Source organism: Bubalus bubalis, chromosome 11 (genome assembly GCF_019923935.1).
Source record: "Bubalus bubalis isolate 160015118507 breed Murrah chromosome 11, NDDB_SH_1, whole genome shotgun sequence".
Classification (NCBI taxonomy): Eukaryota; Metazoa; Chordata; class Mammalia; order Artiodactyla; family Bovidae; genus Bubalus; species Bubalus bubalis.
The window spans coordinates 43,689,204-43,706,636 of NC_059167.1; the positions used below are offsets into that span (position 1 = coordinate 43,689,204).

At 38.0% G+C, this 17,433-nt stretch overlaps 1 protein-coding gene across 2 annotated transcripts in view; it reads right to left on the reverse strand.

Moving 5' to 3' along the window:
- Nucleotides 1–285: 285 nt before the first annotated feature.
- SPPL2A (signal peptide peptidase like 2A) overlaps nt 286–17,433 on the reverse strand; it is a 51,601-nt gene continuing 34,453 nt past the window's right edge. Inside the window, exons 11-16 of one of the 2 annotated variants that reach the window (XM_006077781.3) lie at nt 16,263–16,319; nt 16,014–16,067; nt 15,474–15,576; nt 11,808–11,882; nt 10,212–10,372; nt 286–594 (exon numbers count right to left, since the gene is read on the reverse strand). In XM_006077781.3, coding sequence (XP_006077843.1) covers nt 520–594; nt 10,212–10,372; nt 11,808–11,882; nt 15,474–15,576; nt 16,014–16,067; nt 16,263–16,319 — 525 coding nt within the window. In that variant the 3' untranslated portion in view covers nt 286–519. The remainder of the gene's footprint in view (nt 595–10,211; nt 10,373–11,807; nt 11,883–15,473; nt 15,577–16,013; nt 16,068–16,262; nt 16,320–17,433) is intronic. The other variant, XM_006077780.3, reaches the window with a different exon arrangement.

Here is a 17,433-nt window from a genome sequence, read left to right on the forward strand (position 1 = left end):
TTTTATCTATATTCCCAAATCATATATTTCTAACCTCTGCAGTGATAAAAGGTCCAAAATTCCACTGCTGAACTGCCTTCTTGAATGATCTTAAACAGTTAGTTCTATAGAGCATAAAGTTTGCATAATTCTTTACAGTAAACTCTGCTCAGAAACTCACTTTGACAAATACTTTTATCTATCATTAGAGTTGAAAGAAACAGACTTCAGTAAGACAAGTGCAGGGGTAGGTGAAGAGTTTTTTTTTTCTTATAAAAATATACTATATATAATACATCCTGAAAATTACACAGACCATATGCTTTTATTTAATGTGAAGGCACAACTTTAACATAGTTAAAAGCAATTGTATTTTAATTATTTATCATGTAATTAATTGTCAGTACCAGCTCTTATAGATACATATTTGCAAGCATATCATTGAAGTTTCTTTCAGATTGTCAATTCAAAAGTCAATTTAAAAAGTCAAATTCTATTTGTAGAAAATCAACCGACACATTATTGCACATCCACATGATATTATTGTTGGACAATCTGTTCACCAGCAGTCCCAGGGTTTTCTTCATTTGTTGCATAGTCCAGATGGTCCATCATCTAGGCATAAATAAAAGATGTTAGGAAATGTAAATTTTCAACTTGCCCCCAGTCACTAATTTGGCAAAAGGATTCCGAATTTTTTTAAAAAAAAGACACAGAGTGTTCCATTGAACCAAGCACTCTATTTGGAGCAATGTACTGTTTCCACAGGCACATTCCTCAGGACATGCTCAGGGTGACAACTCCTTCAGAAAGCCTCATCATTGGACTCAGGGCCAATGTGATAAGTGCTTTCTCTGGATCTTCCACTACTTCCATCTCCCAATATGAATATCGCCCTGTGTGGCAGTGGAGACTCCACCACAAGATATTCCTGATGCTTTGGAAACTATTTCAAGCAGTGTCCACTCCTGGAGGTGGAAAACTAAAACTGGTGCCACAAATCACTATGCTGGTTCAGGGACAGTGTAACTTGGTTGATGCTTTGAATATTGACCTTAGGATAATTTAAAAATGACATATGACATTTTTAAAAGACTGTATGAAAAAAATTTCTACTAAGAATAAAGAAATTAAAAGTATTTAAAGGTCAAATGATATCTAAAAACATAATCAAGAATAAAACATTTGCTATAGACTATTTTCAGAGAAGGCAATGGCACCCTACTCCAGTACTCTTGCCTGGAAAATCCCATGGACCGAGCAGCCCGGTAGGCTGCAGTCCATGTGGTGGCTAAGACTCAGACACAACTGAGCGACTTCATTTTCACTTTTCACTTTCACGCATTGGAGAAGGAAATGGCAACCCACTCCAGTGTTCTTGCCTGGGGAATCCCAGGGACGGCGGAGCCTGGTGGGCTGCCGTCTATGGGGTCGCACAGAGTCGGACATGACTGAAGTGACTTAGCAGCATAGACTATTTTAGCAGAATTACCAGTTAAAACTTTTCTCAAATGATCACTTCAATTCTTCTCATATTCTCATAAAAATATTATCATATTTGGGAATAAAGGAAGAAACTGCTTAAATATTTTCAGTGTTTTTACCCTGTTCTTCACATAAAACTACCTAAAAATAGAAAAAAAAAATACTTCATGTCTTTCTGAAGACTGTCAAAGATTTTTAAATTAGTGATTAAATTTAAATACTGGATTTAGAAAAGGCAGAGGAACCGGAGATCAAATTGCCAACATTTGCTGGATCATTGAAAAAGCAAGTGAGTTCCAGAAAAACATCTGCTTTATTGACTATGCCAAAGCCTTTGATTGTGTGGATCACAATAAACTGTGGAAAATTCTGAAAGAGATGGGAATACCAGACCACCTGACCTGCCTCCTGAGAAATCTGTATGCAAGTCAAGAAGCAACAGTTAGAACTGGACATGGAATAAAAGACTGGTTCCAAATCAGGAAAGGAGTATGTCAAGGCTATATACTGTCACCCTGCTTACTTAACCTATATGCAGAGTACATCATGGGAAATGCCAGGCTGGATGAAGCACAAGCTGGAATCAAGATTGCCAGGAGAAATATCAATAACCTCAGATATGCAGATGACACTACCCCTTATGGCAGAAAGCAAAGAAGAACTAAAGAGTCTCTTGATGAAACTGAAAGAGGAGAGTGAAAAAGTTGGCTTAAAACTCAACATTCAGAAAATAAAGATCATGGCATCTGGTCCCAACACTTTATGGCAAATAGATGGGGAAACAATGGAAACAGTGACAGACTTTATTTACTTGGGCTCCAAATCACTGCAGATGGTGACTGCAGCCATATAATTAAAAGACGCTTGCTCCTTGGAAGAAAAGCTATGACCAACCTAGACAGCATATTAAAAAGCAGAGACATTACTTTGTCAACAAAGGTCCATCTAGTCAAGGCTATGTTTTCCAGTAGTCATGTATGGATGTGAGAGTTGGACTATAAAGAAACCTGAGTGCCGAAGAATTGATGTTTTTGAACTGTGGTGGTGGAGAAGACTCTTGAGGGTCCCTTGGACTGCAAGGAGATCCAACCAGTCAATCCTAAAGGAAATCAGCCCTGAATATTCACTGAAAGGACTGATGCTGAAACTGAAACTCCAATACTCTGGCCACCTGATACAAAGAACTCACTCATTGGAAAAGACCCTGATGCTGGGAAAGATTGAAGGCGGGAGGAGAAAGGGGACAACAACGGATGAGATGTTTGGATGGCATCACCGATTCAACGGACATGAGTTTGAGTAAGCTCCGGGAGTTGGTGATGGACAGGGAAGCCTGGCGTGCTGCAGTCCATGGGGTTGCAAAGAGTCGGACACGACTGAGCGACTGAACTGAACTGATGTACTTTTTCCCTTCTCCTTCATCAAGGAGTAGAAGACAAGGAAAATAACTATTCCTATTTTTAAAAACTGAGTCTAAAAGCTTTACTGTTTTTTGGAAGAGGGAGCAGAGAAAAGAATAATTCCAAATGGGGTCTCTGGAACTTGCCAAAGAAGAATACAAACATGAGCTGAAGCTTTCAGTTGATAACTGTCTCAAGTGATGGAGTCAACTTATAAAACCCCAACCTGCTTATATTCTATGAGTCATTTCAAGCCCCTAAACAATCAGTTTTGTGGTCCTCTATTTGCCAAAGATATCCCTAAGATTATTACTATAATCTTGCATATTCATAGCACTTCTGGAGTAAGGGATCAAATCCCAAATCAAGATAGGTAATAGAAAAGATAAAGTTGTTGAAGAGCTGATTTTAGTTACAATTTATATGACAGGGAAAGGAGAAGCATATAAGATATATTTAGGCCCCTTTTTTTCTAGTAGTTTATTTATTTATTTTTTTATTATTTCTAGTAGTTTAGACACTCTGGGTGTAAGAGGCTGGAGCTGTGGGGACACAGAACTGAAGAATGGATGGTGGGGAAACACTCTTTCTTCTCCAAGACCTGCTGATCCTGATAACTGTCACCTAATGAAATAATAGTCTACACACTCTAAGTTATAATATGCTTCTTCTTTCCTAATTCTTTGGTACCTCATTGGCACTGTAATCTAATTCCTAAATAAAGAGATATATTAAAAAAAAACTTGTAAAACCAACTTATTGAGAAGTAGTATCTCTACTCTGCATTTATTTTTCATCAGACTTTTCAATAAAAACAGTATAGAAACAGAGAAGTGCAAACTTGAAACAGGTTTTTAAAAACACAACAAAAATTAATATAGGTAATAAAATTAGCTGGCAAAATTCATGTAAATTGTTTTGTCATAATAAATAATTATTTTTTCATAGTAAATAAGCAAGCTCAAGTTAGAAAGATGTCCTCTGAAATTGGGTCAGCTAACCCAGCATTTACTGATAGCTCTGAACCAATCTCCTGAAACAGTCTAATCAAAGTGCTCATGTTGCTGCAGTAACTGGAGAGCGGCTGATACTACAGCAGAGCTGTTCTAAGTATCTCTGTATTTTGACTTGTCAGTTACAGCTTGTGACTTCTAAAAATAATTAGAAGCACTAGTGACATTTAGCAGAGACTAACCCACTGTTTACTGAATATTAACAAACTGAAAACTTACTTCCCACCCATTGGAGGTTGCTGCATAAATCTAACTCCACTGATTTAGGATTAGAAGCAAAAAAAATTCTCCCCTAAAAATTTTCTATTAATTGTTCTGTGTGCCAGAATAATTATGCCATGGCTTCAAGTTTCTCTCTAGAGAAAGAATACCTTAACTTTCTCTACACTCACTAGAAAATAAATGAAACTGAATACTGTCGCTCTTGAAGCAATCCAGAAAAAAAGTTCATAAAAAATACAGGGTAAGTAGCTTTTAGCTATAGGAAAGAATATAAAATTAAGATTTCCAAAGTAGTATTATATTAGTGAAATCCTATAGGAAAACATTATTTCTCTTGATCAGAGAAACTCATGGAAGGGCTGAAATACTTTAAGTAAAATACTAAAGTATTTCTATGAAGTCTCTAAGTTTCAGCAATGAAAGAGGTATAATTTGTCCTTTGAAAACAACATAAAAAGGTCATCAGGGCTACCCATGAATTAAAAATTTCCAGTGCAAAGTCCTGCTTTCTGCTACTCTTATACTCAACTCTAATATCAAGGATTAGAATGAACCAAACGATAGCAGCATAAACAAATGTGCCATCACCTGAGATTCTGATTTTAATTTATATTACTTGCTTTACATTTGATTCTTTCAAACAGCAGCCAAAACTTTTGGCACTTGCAAAATGGTTATATATAAAGAATATAGAGATATAGAAGTCTAGTATTTAAAAAGTGCCATACTTTTATAATAGTGATTCCCTGGTGGCTCAGACGGTAAAGCGTCTGCCCGCAATGCAGGAGACCTGGGTTCAATCCCTGGGTTGGGAAGATCCCCTGGAGAAGGAAATGGCAACCTACTCCAGTACTCTTGCCTAGAAAATTCCATGGATGGAGGAGCCTGGTGGGCTACAGTCCATGGGGGTCACGAAGAGTCAGACACAACTTCAATAACTAAAATAATAAATAAAATATACTTTTATAATACCTTATAACAATTCTGGTAATTTTTTGAAGGCTGTTAAAATACAATCCAGAAATTTATACACACACACAAAAGTGATTAAAAAGGTCAGTGGATTAAGGACTGAACATTCTAATTGCTTTGCATGAATAATATCAATAAACATAGACTGAGAACTTACAGTATATAAAACAGTGTTATCAGCACTGTGGATTCCTAACACCTAGGAGCTAATTAGTGAGGGTGTGTGTGCTCAGTCATGTCTTACTCTTGTGACCCTATGGACTGTAGCCCACTAGGCTCCTCTGTCCATGGGATTTTCCAGGCAAGAATACTGGAATGGGTTGCCATTTCCTACTCCAGAAATCTTCCCAACCCAGGGATTGAACTCACGTCTCATGTCGTAGTTAGCAGGCGGTTTCTTTACCACTAGTGCTACCTGGGGAGGCGTTCCTTCATTAGTATCTACACTACAAAGCAGATGTTAATAAGTATTTAACATCAAAGTCTAAAGAAAGTATGGGGAAAGGTGAACCTAATTTCAAATGGAGAACTCTTGGGTATATGCTTAGAGATGGCAGATTTTGAGCTGGGAGTTATATAAGAGATATTCTGGAAACAGACAATGGAGGCAGGGGAGAAGAGTCAACTGTTAGCCAAAGAGATGAACCAGTAACTGCCTGAGAGTTGTCTTCAGGTCTGACCCTCAGGTCTCTCCTACACTAAGTTCAGACATAGCCTCCCTTTATTTTACCAGACTTATTGAGGTTCCCTGTTCTACTTCCAAAGCCTCTGCCAGCCTTATCTGATTTCAACATCCACTTGCCTTTCAAAGCCTTGGGCTAATTTGTCTCTTTAGATTAGATTCTCCTACCTGCCTGTAGATCCAACCTCACTTGATGAATGAGGAAATCTTTAGAGATTAACTTGCCAGAACTGATGCCAAAGTCTATAATAATACTGTCTCCCACAAATAACAACATTCAAGCTAAATTAACTTGAACCTTAAAGGTTAGACGAAAGGAATGAGAGATTTTCTTTTTCACATTAACAGAAGGCATTACATTCTATAACTTTTATGAATGCTGTGTGTGTGTGGTGTCTGACTCTTTGTGACTTTGTAGACAGTTGCCCACTAGGTTCCTCTGTCCATGGAATTTTCCAGGCAAGAATACTGGAGTGGGCAGCCATTCTCTTCTTCACATGATCTTCCCGACCCAGGGATAGAACCCAGGTCTCCTGCAATGCAGGCAGATTCTTTACCATCTGAGCCATGAGGGAAGCCCTAGTTGTAGGGAAAAATAGACTGTCTCCTGGCAGCAGTTTATAATATTCTGCAACTAGCTCGCCTAAAAGTTCAGCAAATGTCCATTCTTAATATTTTAAAATTTAGTGCACCATGGGAAAATGACCATTTTAACAAAATCTTTTCTCTGAGGCTTGTGATAGCCTTTCACAAGTTAGTTAAGAAAGCAGATTTAACAAAGATCCAAAGTTTTAATATTCAAAACAGGAAAATGGAAATCAGTTAATGAAGTGAAAGATGATCACCAAAGCAACAAGTTAAACCAAAACAAAAAAACTCAATTCATAAAATAATAATAGCAAATACATTTATAGTGCTAATGATGTGCCAGATACTGTGCTAAGCAGTTTGCATTTGTTACAACCCTGTGAGGTAGGCTGAATCCTATCCCATTGGAGGAAACTGAGGCACTGAGAAGTTAAGTAACTTGCCTAAGGCAATGGCACCCCACTCTAGTACTCTTGCCTGGAAAATCCCATGGACGGAAGAGCCTGGTAGGCTGCAGTCTATGGGGTCGCTCAGAGTTGGACACGACTGAGCGACTTCACTTTCATGCATTGGAGAAGGAAATGGCAACCTACTCCAGTGTTCTTGCCTGGAGAATCCCAGGGATGGGGGAGCCTGGTGGGCTGCCATCTCAGGGGTCGCACAGAGTCGGACACGACTGAAGCAACTTAGCAGTTAATGTCACATTACTAATAATTAACAAAACTTCAAACTTAGGTGGTCTGACACCAGACTCCATGCTGTTACTATGTACTATTTGTATTCTGAGTGTCTTACCTAATGAAATTATGATGTGTGTCAGTGTGTGTGTGTGTTAGTCACTCTGTCGTGTCCAACTCTTTGCAACCTTGTAGACTGTAGCCCACCAGGCTCCTCTGTCCATGGGATTCTCCAGGCAAGAATACTAGAGTGGAATGCTATTTCCTTCTCCAATGAAATTATGATACCACCCTACAAGTGAGAAGTGTATAACCAAAACTGTCCTAACTTTTCAGACTCTTTAAAATGGATTTTCCTACAATCAATTATCCTAGTTAGCTTCTACGTCTTACAGGGAAGGCCTTGGAGTCCACCCTTCCAGGGTGTTTACTATGGCTTTGGGTCTAGCTCCAATGATCTTAAACTTTATAGTAGCTGCTGTGAAGGAGAATCATCATTTCAAAGTCACAATTTTTAAGAGTAAAATTCAGATGGTCCAGGGCAGAGCACTTATTCATAGGGAATATAAATGCAGCCTTTGGTTGAAGTCCAGTCTTACCTAGCATCTCCTTTCTCCTCAGTAAATAGCATAGAAAGAGAAAGGAGGAAAGGTGTTTATAATAAACCACTGCACCCTTAAAGCCGTACTAAAGGAGAAAGAAAACTTTACAAGTAAAAATGAAATACTGGTAGTGAAACTACCAGCAAACATACTTAATTCCATAAGATAGTACCATGTGCTCTCACTAGCTGTCCCAAATTTAAATTCTAACTTAAAAAAAGACTTAATGCCAACCCTAAACAAAGTTTCCCTGTGTTGCTCATCCTCCTTCTCCTGATTTACCTCATGATCAGTTAATAAGATAAGTGCTCCTAAAAGTAGAAATCTCTTGGTCACAGTTCTGTCCTAAGTCTTTTCTTCTCCCTCTACATTCTCACTCACTCACAGAGTATGCTAGTAACACTCCCAAATTTCTGTCTCTAGTTAGGCCTATCTCCTGCATATCAGGAGATGTTTATTCAACTGCTGATTTCTTTTCCTGGTAGTCCCCTAGGTATTTTGAAATTTCCAACACTGAATTCATCATCTTATCTCAAATCTGTTGCCCTTCTTAATCTCAGTGAATGGTATCACTATCCACCCACTCAGTTACACAAGCCAAAAACCTTGGATTCTACTTTCTTCTCTTCTCCCTAACTGAATCTATCACTAGGTCGCATTTATTATGCTTCTAAATTTCTCTTGACTGTGTTCACTTCTCTCAGTCTCAGTACCATGCTAATTCTGGCTACTACAGCTTTTCATTGTAATAGCTGCCTCAAGTTTTGCCTTCTTTCAATCCATTTTCTAGATCTCTTAAAACTCTTAAATGGTCTCCAATGTTCTTAGGAGAGAGTCCAAGCTCTTTAATGTGGCTTATAAGTCCATGCAGCCTCTTTCCCTTGCTTGCTTCTCCAGTCTTCATTTCCTGCACTCCCCTATTCTTATTCAATAGGAATGGCCACTCTGTCATGTGGTTCCTAAATCTCTCAAAGCTCTTCCCTCTGAGCCTTTTATGTCATGGTTCTTTCAACATGGAACACAAGGCTCAGTCTTAAAAGTTTCAACATAAACTTAACATTCTTTTAAGAAGTCTTCCTTGCCCACATCACCTTTGACTGTCTCAAAACCATAAGCACTGGTGTGCCACTTCTAGTCTTCAAGGCACCCAGCCATAACTAATATATTCATCATACTTTATTGTTAGTGACTCTATCTGTATCCTCCAAGAGACTCTAACTTTCAAGAGGCCATGAGAGTAGGCTTGTTTCTAACTTGTTCATCTTTTATCATCAGCACCTAAAATAGTATCTGGCTCATAGAACTGCTCAATAAACATTTGCTAAATGAAGAAACAGATAACTATTTTTAAAAAAATGACGACAAAGAGCACCTCTTAGGATATGACTTTCAAAACTAGTATTCGAGTTTGCGCTGTAGGACATACTTTGAAAAAAATCTATAAAACATTCCATGTGAGTGTCATCTTCATGAAAGTTACAAGCTACCTTATTAGTTGAGTCAAGGACCTTGTGGCCATAAACTAATTCTATGTGTATAAATACAAGTTGAGAAACTGGAATTGGGAGGTAGGAAGGGCAGGTATTCTATCCTAATCTCAAAGAAATTACAAGACTTACCGCAAAGAATTCTAGGTTGGTGCTTTTTTCAATTATGTTAATAGTAGTCTAACTTAATGTGCAAATCACCTCTTGTTAAATAAAGATGACACTAGAACCAGCCACAAGATGGATATGAACTTTGAACTGTTTATCTACTAATGGAATTACAGCTATCTACCCAAAGTATCTTTAGTTTTGTTCATGCGATCACTGAAACAAAAGCATGAGAGTGGATAGTGGAACACAGTTTGCTGTAATAGGGCAAAGCAGAGTTAACTGCCTCATGAAGGAATCAATGCCATGACCCTGACCTCAACAGGTTAGAGTTTCCCAACTCTCTTTAATTTCAATGCAAACAAACAAACTTTACAGGAATACCGGTAACATTTAGGAAAAGAACAAAGGGCTTTAACTTCAATGAAGAAACAACTCAAACATGATAGATTCTACTATCTGGATATTCTCTGCTGTAGGAATTTTACAGAAAAGGCAGTCTTGATCCATTTAAACCTGAAATGAGTGCCCATTTCCATTTGGTTAGGCCCATTTAGATGTTGGAGAGAGTACACTTTTTATCTGCAAAACCTGAGGACTCTTACTATAAATAGCTAAGTGGTGTCAGCATCAAAATTTAGTACTTAAACATGGCTCTTATCTTCCATGAAGTCTACTTTTGTGTGGATTCTGAAAACTCATGTTGAAATGCTGTTTTGATTTTCCCTGACGCCCTCCCATGCTTCTTGGTACTTTTATCTTGAGTCACCAGAATTTTGGCATCAGATTGTAGTGAGGATGAGAAGTGATGATGCAGCAGGTGACAAGTAAGGGGGTAGTGGTGGAAAGAAACTTAGGACTCTCTGATAAATTCAAGGCAACTTTTAGGCATGTAAAAGCTTTGAGAATAAATATATAAAGCTTTGATATATACAAGCAGTTCCCAACCAAAGTTAGGCAATGTTATAACTTGGTAACCAAGATATAAGCACATACCTGATAGCTGCTACCTTTCCAGAACTTTTTCATTTCCTTACGTCTCCAGGCAACAAGTGAGGCAGTAATAAGTGTGCAAGGTACTAAATAGAGGAGAGCAGGTTGACCCTTTTTCATCAGCACCAGAACAACAAATGTAAGAATCATGCCAATGGCATAGGCTGCAAGAATATCAAGTATCAGTCATTTTTATGCTATCAAAGGTGGATTTTAATTCCCTCACTGAAGTACTGGTTTTCAAATATTTCTCAGAATGTTTTTGCCCTATGACTTCTTTTCATAATTTCATTATTTTCCTAGAGATTAGTCAGGAGAGACATTCTACAGAGCTTTTGAAAAATGTGGAAACTGTTTAGTATTTCCACTATAATTAATCATTAATAACATAATTAATTCTTAATCATTGATAAAGATAATGATTCAAGAAAAAGTCTCAGTTATCTGCCACTATTAAGGATATTAAGTTGTTCCACATTTTAGATAACTAAAATCTGTGCCTACAGGTACCAAAGGTTGTTTTAAAAAATCTTTCTAATATTGATTATATACTTCCTGGTCATCATCAACAATTGCATATCAAACTTCATTTGATCTTTTATTAATGACTCTGCATCTCAATATGAACACTGGATCTCAGAAAACTGGAACTAGTAGGGCTTTTATGGACAATGCAGTCCACCTTCTCGTTTTACAGATGATGCAATGGAGGACCAATGAAATGAGTTGCCCAAAGTTACAATGGAGGAATAGTGAAGTAAAGTGAGGCAATGGAGGACCAGTGAAGTGAAGTGAGTTGTCCTAATTTACCGTCTTTTCTGTCTTTTCACTGAATGTTTCTTTATTCTATCACACTGACTAGTGCTGCACGCTAACATGTTAATGCCTTTAGGGAGTATCATACTTAATGGGCTCAGACTGCTTTTATTATTTCTTTATAATTTCCACCCTTTCTTCATCCTTTCACTCATTTAGCTATTCTTTCTTGCTGTCAGAGGAACTACTTCTAGAAAAATCCTTTTCTAACTGCTGATGTATACTTAATTTATAAGATTTAATTCCACTGTGGAATTAAAAACCTTTCTAGAACAGTATCTAAATGGCTCTGGTGCAGGCCATTTACCTAAGAATAAAGAATTTTGGTGTACTGATTTTGAGATATATATTTGATATGTTCAGAAGTAGAAAAGTATTTTCTGGCTTATTGCTTGTTCTTGTCTGTTTTCAAGAAAAGAAGTAAGACAAGTAACAACTACCTCTGCTGTCCCAGGTATTATTGTGCCCATAAGTTTATTTATATTAATATGTAAATATTATACAGTATTTTTTAAAAGCCCAGTATTATACTAGTATCAACTACCTACGTGCCATATGCTCTAGTAAGCTTTTTATGTGTAGAATCTTCTTTCATATATAATTTCCTTTTCAATCCTCAAAAACCTTGTGATACAGGTAGTAAACTATAATTATCTCTTTTGGATGGAAAAAGCATCTTATTAATTAATAGTGAAGAATTAGAATCCAGGACTCCTTACTTTTAAGACCTTTTCCTACGGATGATACAACTCAATATAACAAAAAGAAAAAACAAAAATTTACCAATTGTGGAGGAAACATAGTATATAGAAGAGCCAATCTCAACATCAAATCTTCTACAGTATGCAATCAACAGACCTAAAAAAAATTTCACATTACATTCTTAAAATAACAATAGCAATACAAATTCAGTTGTTAACTATGGTAAAAGTACATGTTGCATTGTATTTAACATTCATTTTTGCATCATTAGAACATTAAAGTACCTCAAATTCCAGATAAAATTTTATATGCTGATTTCTTTAAACTTAATACCACATATTAAACATTTTCCTTTAAGCCATTAAAAACATAATTTTTATTAGCTAGCACATTGTTTTCACCAATTCTATGCTATCTGCTTTTAATAGCACATGGTGTGGGACTGGTAAAAAGAAGGGTAAGTTTAAAGATATTCAAGAACTTTAAGGTTACTTAATAGAAAGCTTTCCCTACTTTATCAATTACGTGAAAGGAGACTCACTGGCCTAAGACAGCTGCTACACTGGACTTTGCCATCCAGCTCACATGGCAACAATATTTGCTTCTCTATCTGGCTTTACTATGTCAATGGCAGGGCTTTTTCAGAAGAGCCAGTACTCTTTACCTAGGCACAGCCCTGTAGTACACAAGGAGACAGTAAGAAAAGTGAAGCAGGACACACTACCACCTGACTGAGAAACATTATCAATTACTTCTATATTAGAATGCAAAAGTAGGAAGTCAAGAAACACCTGGAGTAACAGGCAAATTTGGCCTTGGAGTACGGAATGAAGCAGGGCAAAGGCTAATAGAGTTTTGCCAAGAGAATGCACTGGTCATAGCAAACACCCTCTTCCAACAACACAAGAGAAGACTCTACACATGGACATCACCAGATGGTCGACACCGAAATCAGACTGATTATATTCTTTGCAGGCAAATATGGAGACGCTCTATACAGTCAGCAAAAACAAGACCGGGAGCTGACAATGGCTCAGATCATGAACTCCTTATTGCCCAATTCAGACTGAAATTGAAGAAAGTGGAGAAAACCACTAGACCATTCAGGCATGACCTAAATCAAATCTCTTATGACTATACAGTGGAAGTGAGAAATAGATTTAAGGGACTAGATCTGATAAACAGAGTGCCTGATGAACTATGGACGGAGGTTCGTGACATTGTTCAGTAGACAGGGATTAAGAGCATCCCCAAGAAAAAGAAATGCAAAAAGGCAAAATGGTTGTCTGAGGAGGCCTTACAAGTAGCTGTGAAAAGAAGGGAAGCGAAAAGCAAAGGAGAAAAGGAAAGATATACCCATTTGAATGCAGAGTTCCAAAGGATAGCAAGGAGAGATAAGAAAGTCTTCCTCAGCAATCACTGCAAAGAGATAGAAGAAAACAACAGAATGGGAAAGACAAGAGATCTCTTCAAGAAAATTAGAGATATCAAGGGAACATTTCATGCAAAGATGGGCTCGATAAAGGACAGAAATGGTATGGACCTAACAGAAGCAGAAGATATTAAGAAGAATACACAGAAGAACTGTACAAAAAAGATCTTCACAACCCAGATAATCACGATGGTGGGATCGCTGACCTAGAGCCAGACATTCTGGAATGTGAAGTCAAGTGGGCCTTAGGAAGCATCACTACGAACAAAGCTAGTGGAGGTGATGGAATTCCAGTTGAGCTATTTCAAATCCTGAAAGATGATGCTGTGAAAATGCTGCCCTCAATATGCCAGCAAATTTGGAAAACTCAGCAGTGGCCACAGGACTGGAAAAGGTCAGTTTTCATTCCAATCCCAAAGAAAGGCAATGCCAAAGAATGCTCAAACTACCAAACAACTGCACTCATCTCACACACTAGTAAAGTAATGCTCAAAATTCTCCAAGCCAGGCTTCAGCAATACGTGAACCATGAACTTCCAGATGTTCAAGCTGGTTTTAGAAAAGGCAGAGGAACCAGAGACCAAATTGCCACCATCCGCTGGATCACTGAAAAAGCAAGAGAGTTCTAGAAAAACATCTATTTCTGCTTTATTGCCAAATTATATGCCAAAGCCTATGATTGTGTGGATCACAATAAACTGTGGAAAATCCTGAAAGAGATGGGAATACCAGACCACCTGACCTGCCTCTTGAAAAACCTGTATGGAGGTCAGGAAGCAACAGTTAGAACTGGACATGGAACAACAGACTGGTTCCATATAGGAAAAGGAGTATGTCAAGGCTGTATATTGTCACCCTGCTTATTTAACTTATATGCAGAGTACATCATGAGAAACGCTGGGCTGGAAGAAGCACAAGCTGGAATCAAGATAGCCGGGAGAAGTATCAATAACCTCAGATATGCAGATGACACCACCCTTATGGCAGAAAGTGAAGAACTAAAGAGCTTCTTGAGGAAAGTGAAAGAGGAAAGTGAAAAAGTTGGCTTAAAGCTCAACATTCAGAAAACAAAGATCATGGCATCCGGTTTCATCACTTCATGGCAAATAGACGGGGATACAGTGGACATAGTGGCTGATTTTATTTTTCTGGGCTCAAAAATCACTGCAGATGGTGAGTGCAGCCATGAAATTTTTAATTTGCTCCTTGGAAGGAAGTTACGACCAAACTAGACAGCATATTAAAAAGCAGAGACATTACTTTGCCAATAAAGGCCCATCTAGTCAAGACTATGGTTTTTCCAGTGGTCATGTATGGATGTGAGAGTTGGACTGTAAGAAGGCTGAGCACTGAAGAATCAATGCTTTTAAACTGTGGTGTAGGAGAAGACTCTTGAGAGTCCCTTGGACTGCAAGGAGATCCAACCAGCCCATCCTAAAGGAGATCAGTCTTGGGTGTTCATTGGAGGGACTGATGATGAAGCTGAAACTCCAATACTTTGGCTACCTGATGAGAAGAGTTGACTCATTTGAAAAGACCCTGATGCTGGGAAGGATTTAAGGCAGGAGGAGAATGGGACAACAGAGGATGAGTTGGTTGGATGGCATCACCGACTCGATGGACATGGGTCTGGGTGGACTCTAGGAGTTTGTGATGGACAGGGAAGCCTGTTGTGCTGCGGTTCATGGGGTTGCAAAGAGTTGGACACGACTGAGCGATGAACTGAACTGAATACTATATTATTCCTGGGCTGGGATTAAGTTTATTCTATAGGTAGCCCAGTGAGGAAAATAGGCCAAACTGCAGTAACTGTCAGAACAGACATTCAAGTAGAAGGCAATCAATTCCACCACACACTTTGTTATTTTGGTATTATAGTGCCCTACTAGCTGTTGTTCTATGGTGTTTTCCTCTTTATCACGACCTTGCTTAGTTCAAATAACTTAGTTTAAACAAATAACTATTGTTTTAAAACGTAAGTAACAGAAATTATAATATATTTAGCATTATTAAACTCAACTTTTAAAGGGGATTTATTATATACTTTCTTGGGGAAGAGGTCAAATTGAGCCTAGTTACTTCTTCTAAGGCATTTTTTGAGCCATGGGAGATATACTTTGGTTGTTACTATTTGGGCTTTATCTTCTACCCATCAAAACACTTTTTCTCCATTCCTGTCACTGAATGTCACTCTAGCATTAGCCAGAAATACTTAAGGAGCAGGTAACTTTTAACATCTGATACATGATACTGCACATCTGACAATTTAAATCATCAGTCTATTTTCACTCAAATTGTTACAAACAATTGCTTACCTGGTACAATGATGTCTCCAAAACCCAGTATTGAAACTGGCATGAGACAGACACTCATTACTGAGAAATAGGCCAGTTTTGGTACCCTGATGACTACTGGTAACTGTAATTACAAAAAAAAAAGAGAGAGACCACCAATAAACCTCTTAGGAATCTTTACCCACATCTTCAGAAATGGAAGGACTGATGTTAGAATAACTTAACGTTTTAAAATTAGCATTTTAGAAAATGAGGGGAAAAAAGCTTGAAATCAGGGAACATAAATTAAACATATATAATACTCTGAATGTATAGAAAGCTTGAAAGACATAGATATGTAGTTATGGAAAAACAAAACCCAACACACATGTAAGGTTAAGAGTATTAATCCAGTATCCCCATATCTAACGTTTTTTCTTTCCTTTTTACCAAAAATAGAGGACTCAGGCTTTGAAAGAGATTTTTTTTTGACAATCTAGATTTTTTTTCCCCCAAAGAAGAGTCTTGTCTGAGAGGGTATGATTTAAAGTCCAATGAACATATCTGAAATACAATCCTTACTTTCTCATGGGGAGCTGATGGTTGAGCAGTGGCTTCCACCAAGTTTCCATCATTCTAGGATGAAACCCAAGTCAATAGGTATTTAATAATTTAGAATAACTAACAAAAGGGCTATATTTTGTGAGAAACAAAGCTTTACAATACCTTAACATGCACTACATGACCAATGAATTACACAGGAAGGCAAAATTATTAACTGGACACACACAAATACACTGGCAGCCATTTGTACTGAATTGCCACCCCTACCTTTTCATTATTTCCAAAAGGTCCAGCTGCAAGTTCAACCATGATACTCTCACCATTCTAAAATTAAGAAAAGTAAAAGAAATTGTTCAATCACTAAAAGTGAACAATCTTCCAGTATCCATGACCTAGGGCTTCCCAGGTGGCGCTGGTGGTAAAGAGCCTGACTGCCAATGTAGCAGACTCGAGAGACATGGGTTTGATCCCTGGGTTGGGAAGATCCCCTGGAGAAGGAAATGGCAACCCACTCCAGTATTCTGGCCTGGGAAATCCCATGGACAGTGGAGCCTGGTGGGCCCCAGTCTTTGGCGTCGCAAAGAGTCGGACACACACGTACATTTATGATCTACTGCCACAGCTATGGCCTACCGTAAGCTGATGGAAAGTCATCTGTAGACTGATTTTCCTAAAATGGTCTCTGTAGATAGCAAAAGGAAATGGCAACCCACTCCAGTGTTCTTGCCTGGAGAATCCTAGGGATGGGGGAGCCTGGTGGGCTGTCGTCTATGGGGTCGCACAGAGTCGGACGCGACTGAAGTGACTTAGCAGCAGCAGCAGATAGCAAAAATTGGAGTTACCTAAAACAAATTTCACCTAGCATACTACTCCACTTTATTAGAGCTCAACAAATAAGAGAAACTTACAGATAAACCACACAAAAATTATTCAACTGAAGGTTTGAGCACTGATTTATACTGACAACTAATATCTAGTATTTCTTCTATGGGCTATACATTTTAAGGGCTTTTCCTTATATTATGCCATATACTATGTGTCATTGGTCATTTTTAGCAATAACAATGAACAGGGACAGAAGAAATACTGAAATTTTTTATATACAGATTTGTAATAAATAGATGACTTCATTTAAATATTCATTTAACCTTCTGTCTACTCACCACATTAACAATGAAGCCAAACTTGAAAAGATCAAGCCCTAAAGAACTTGAGAACATTTCTCTATCCTGACTCTTGTCCAATTTCAGCTTTGCCTGCTCTTAATACACCAATTAAAACATTAACCTTAGCAGAATTTTTTCCTTGTGCATGTCTAAGGTCTTTTTATGTGGGCTGTGTGAGAAATTCATTAAAAAGTTCTTTCCTGACAGTAAAGTCTACTGGGGAGAGAGGAAACATTTAGATGTAGCAAGGTAAGACTGCATGAGCACCCATC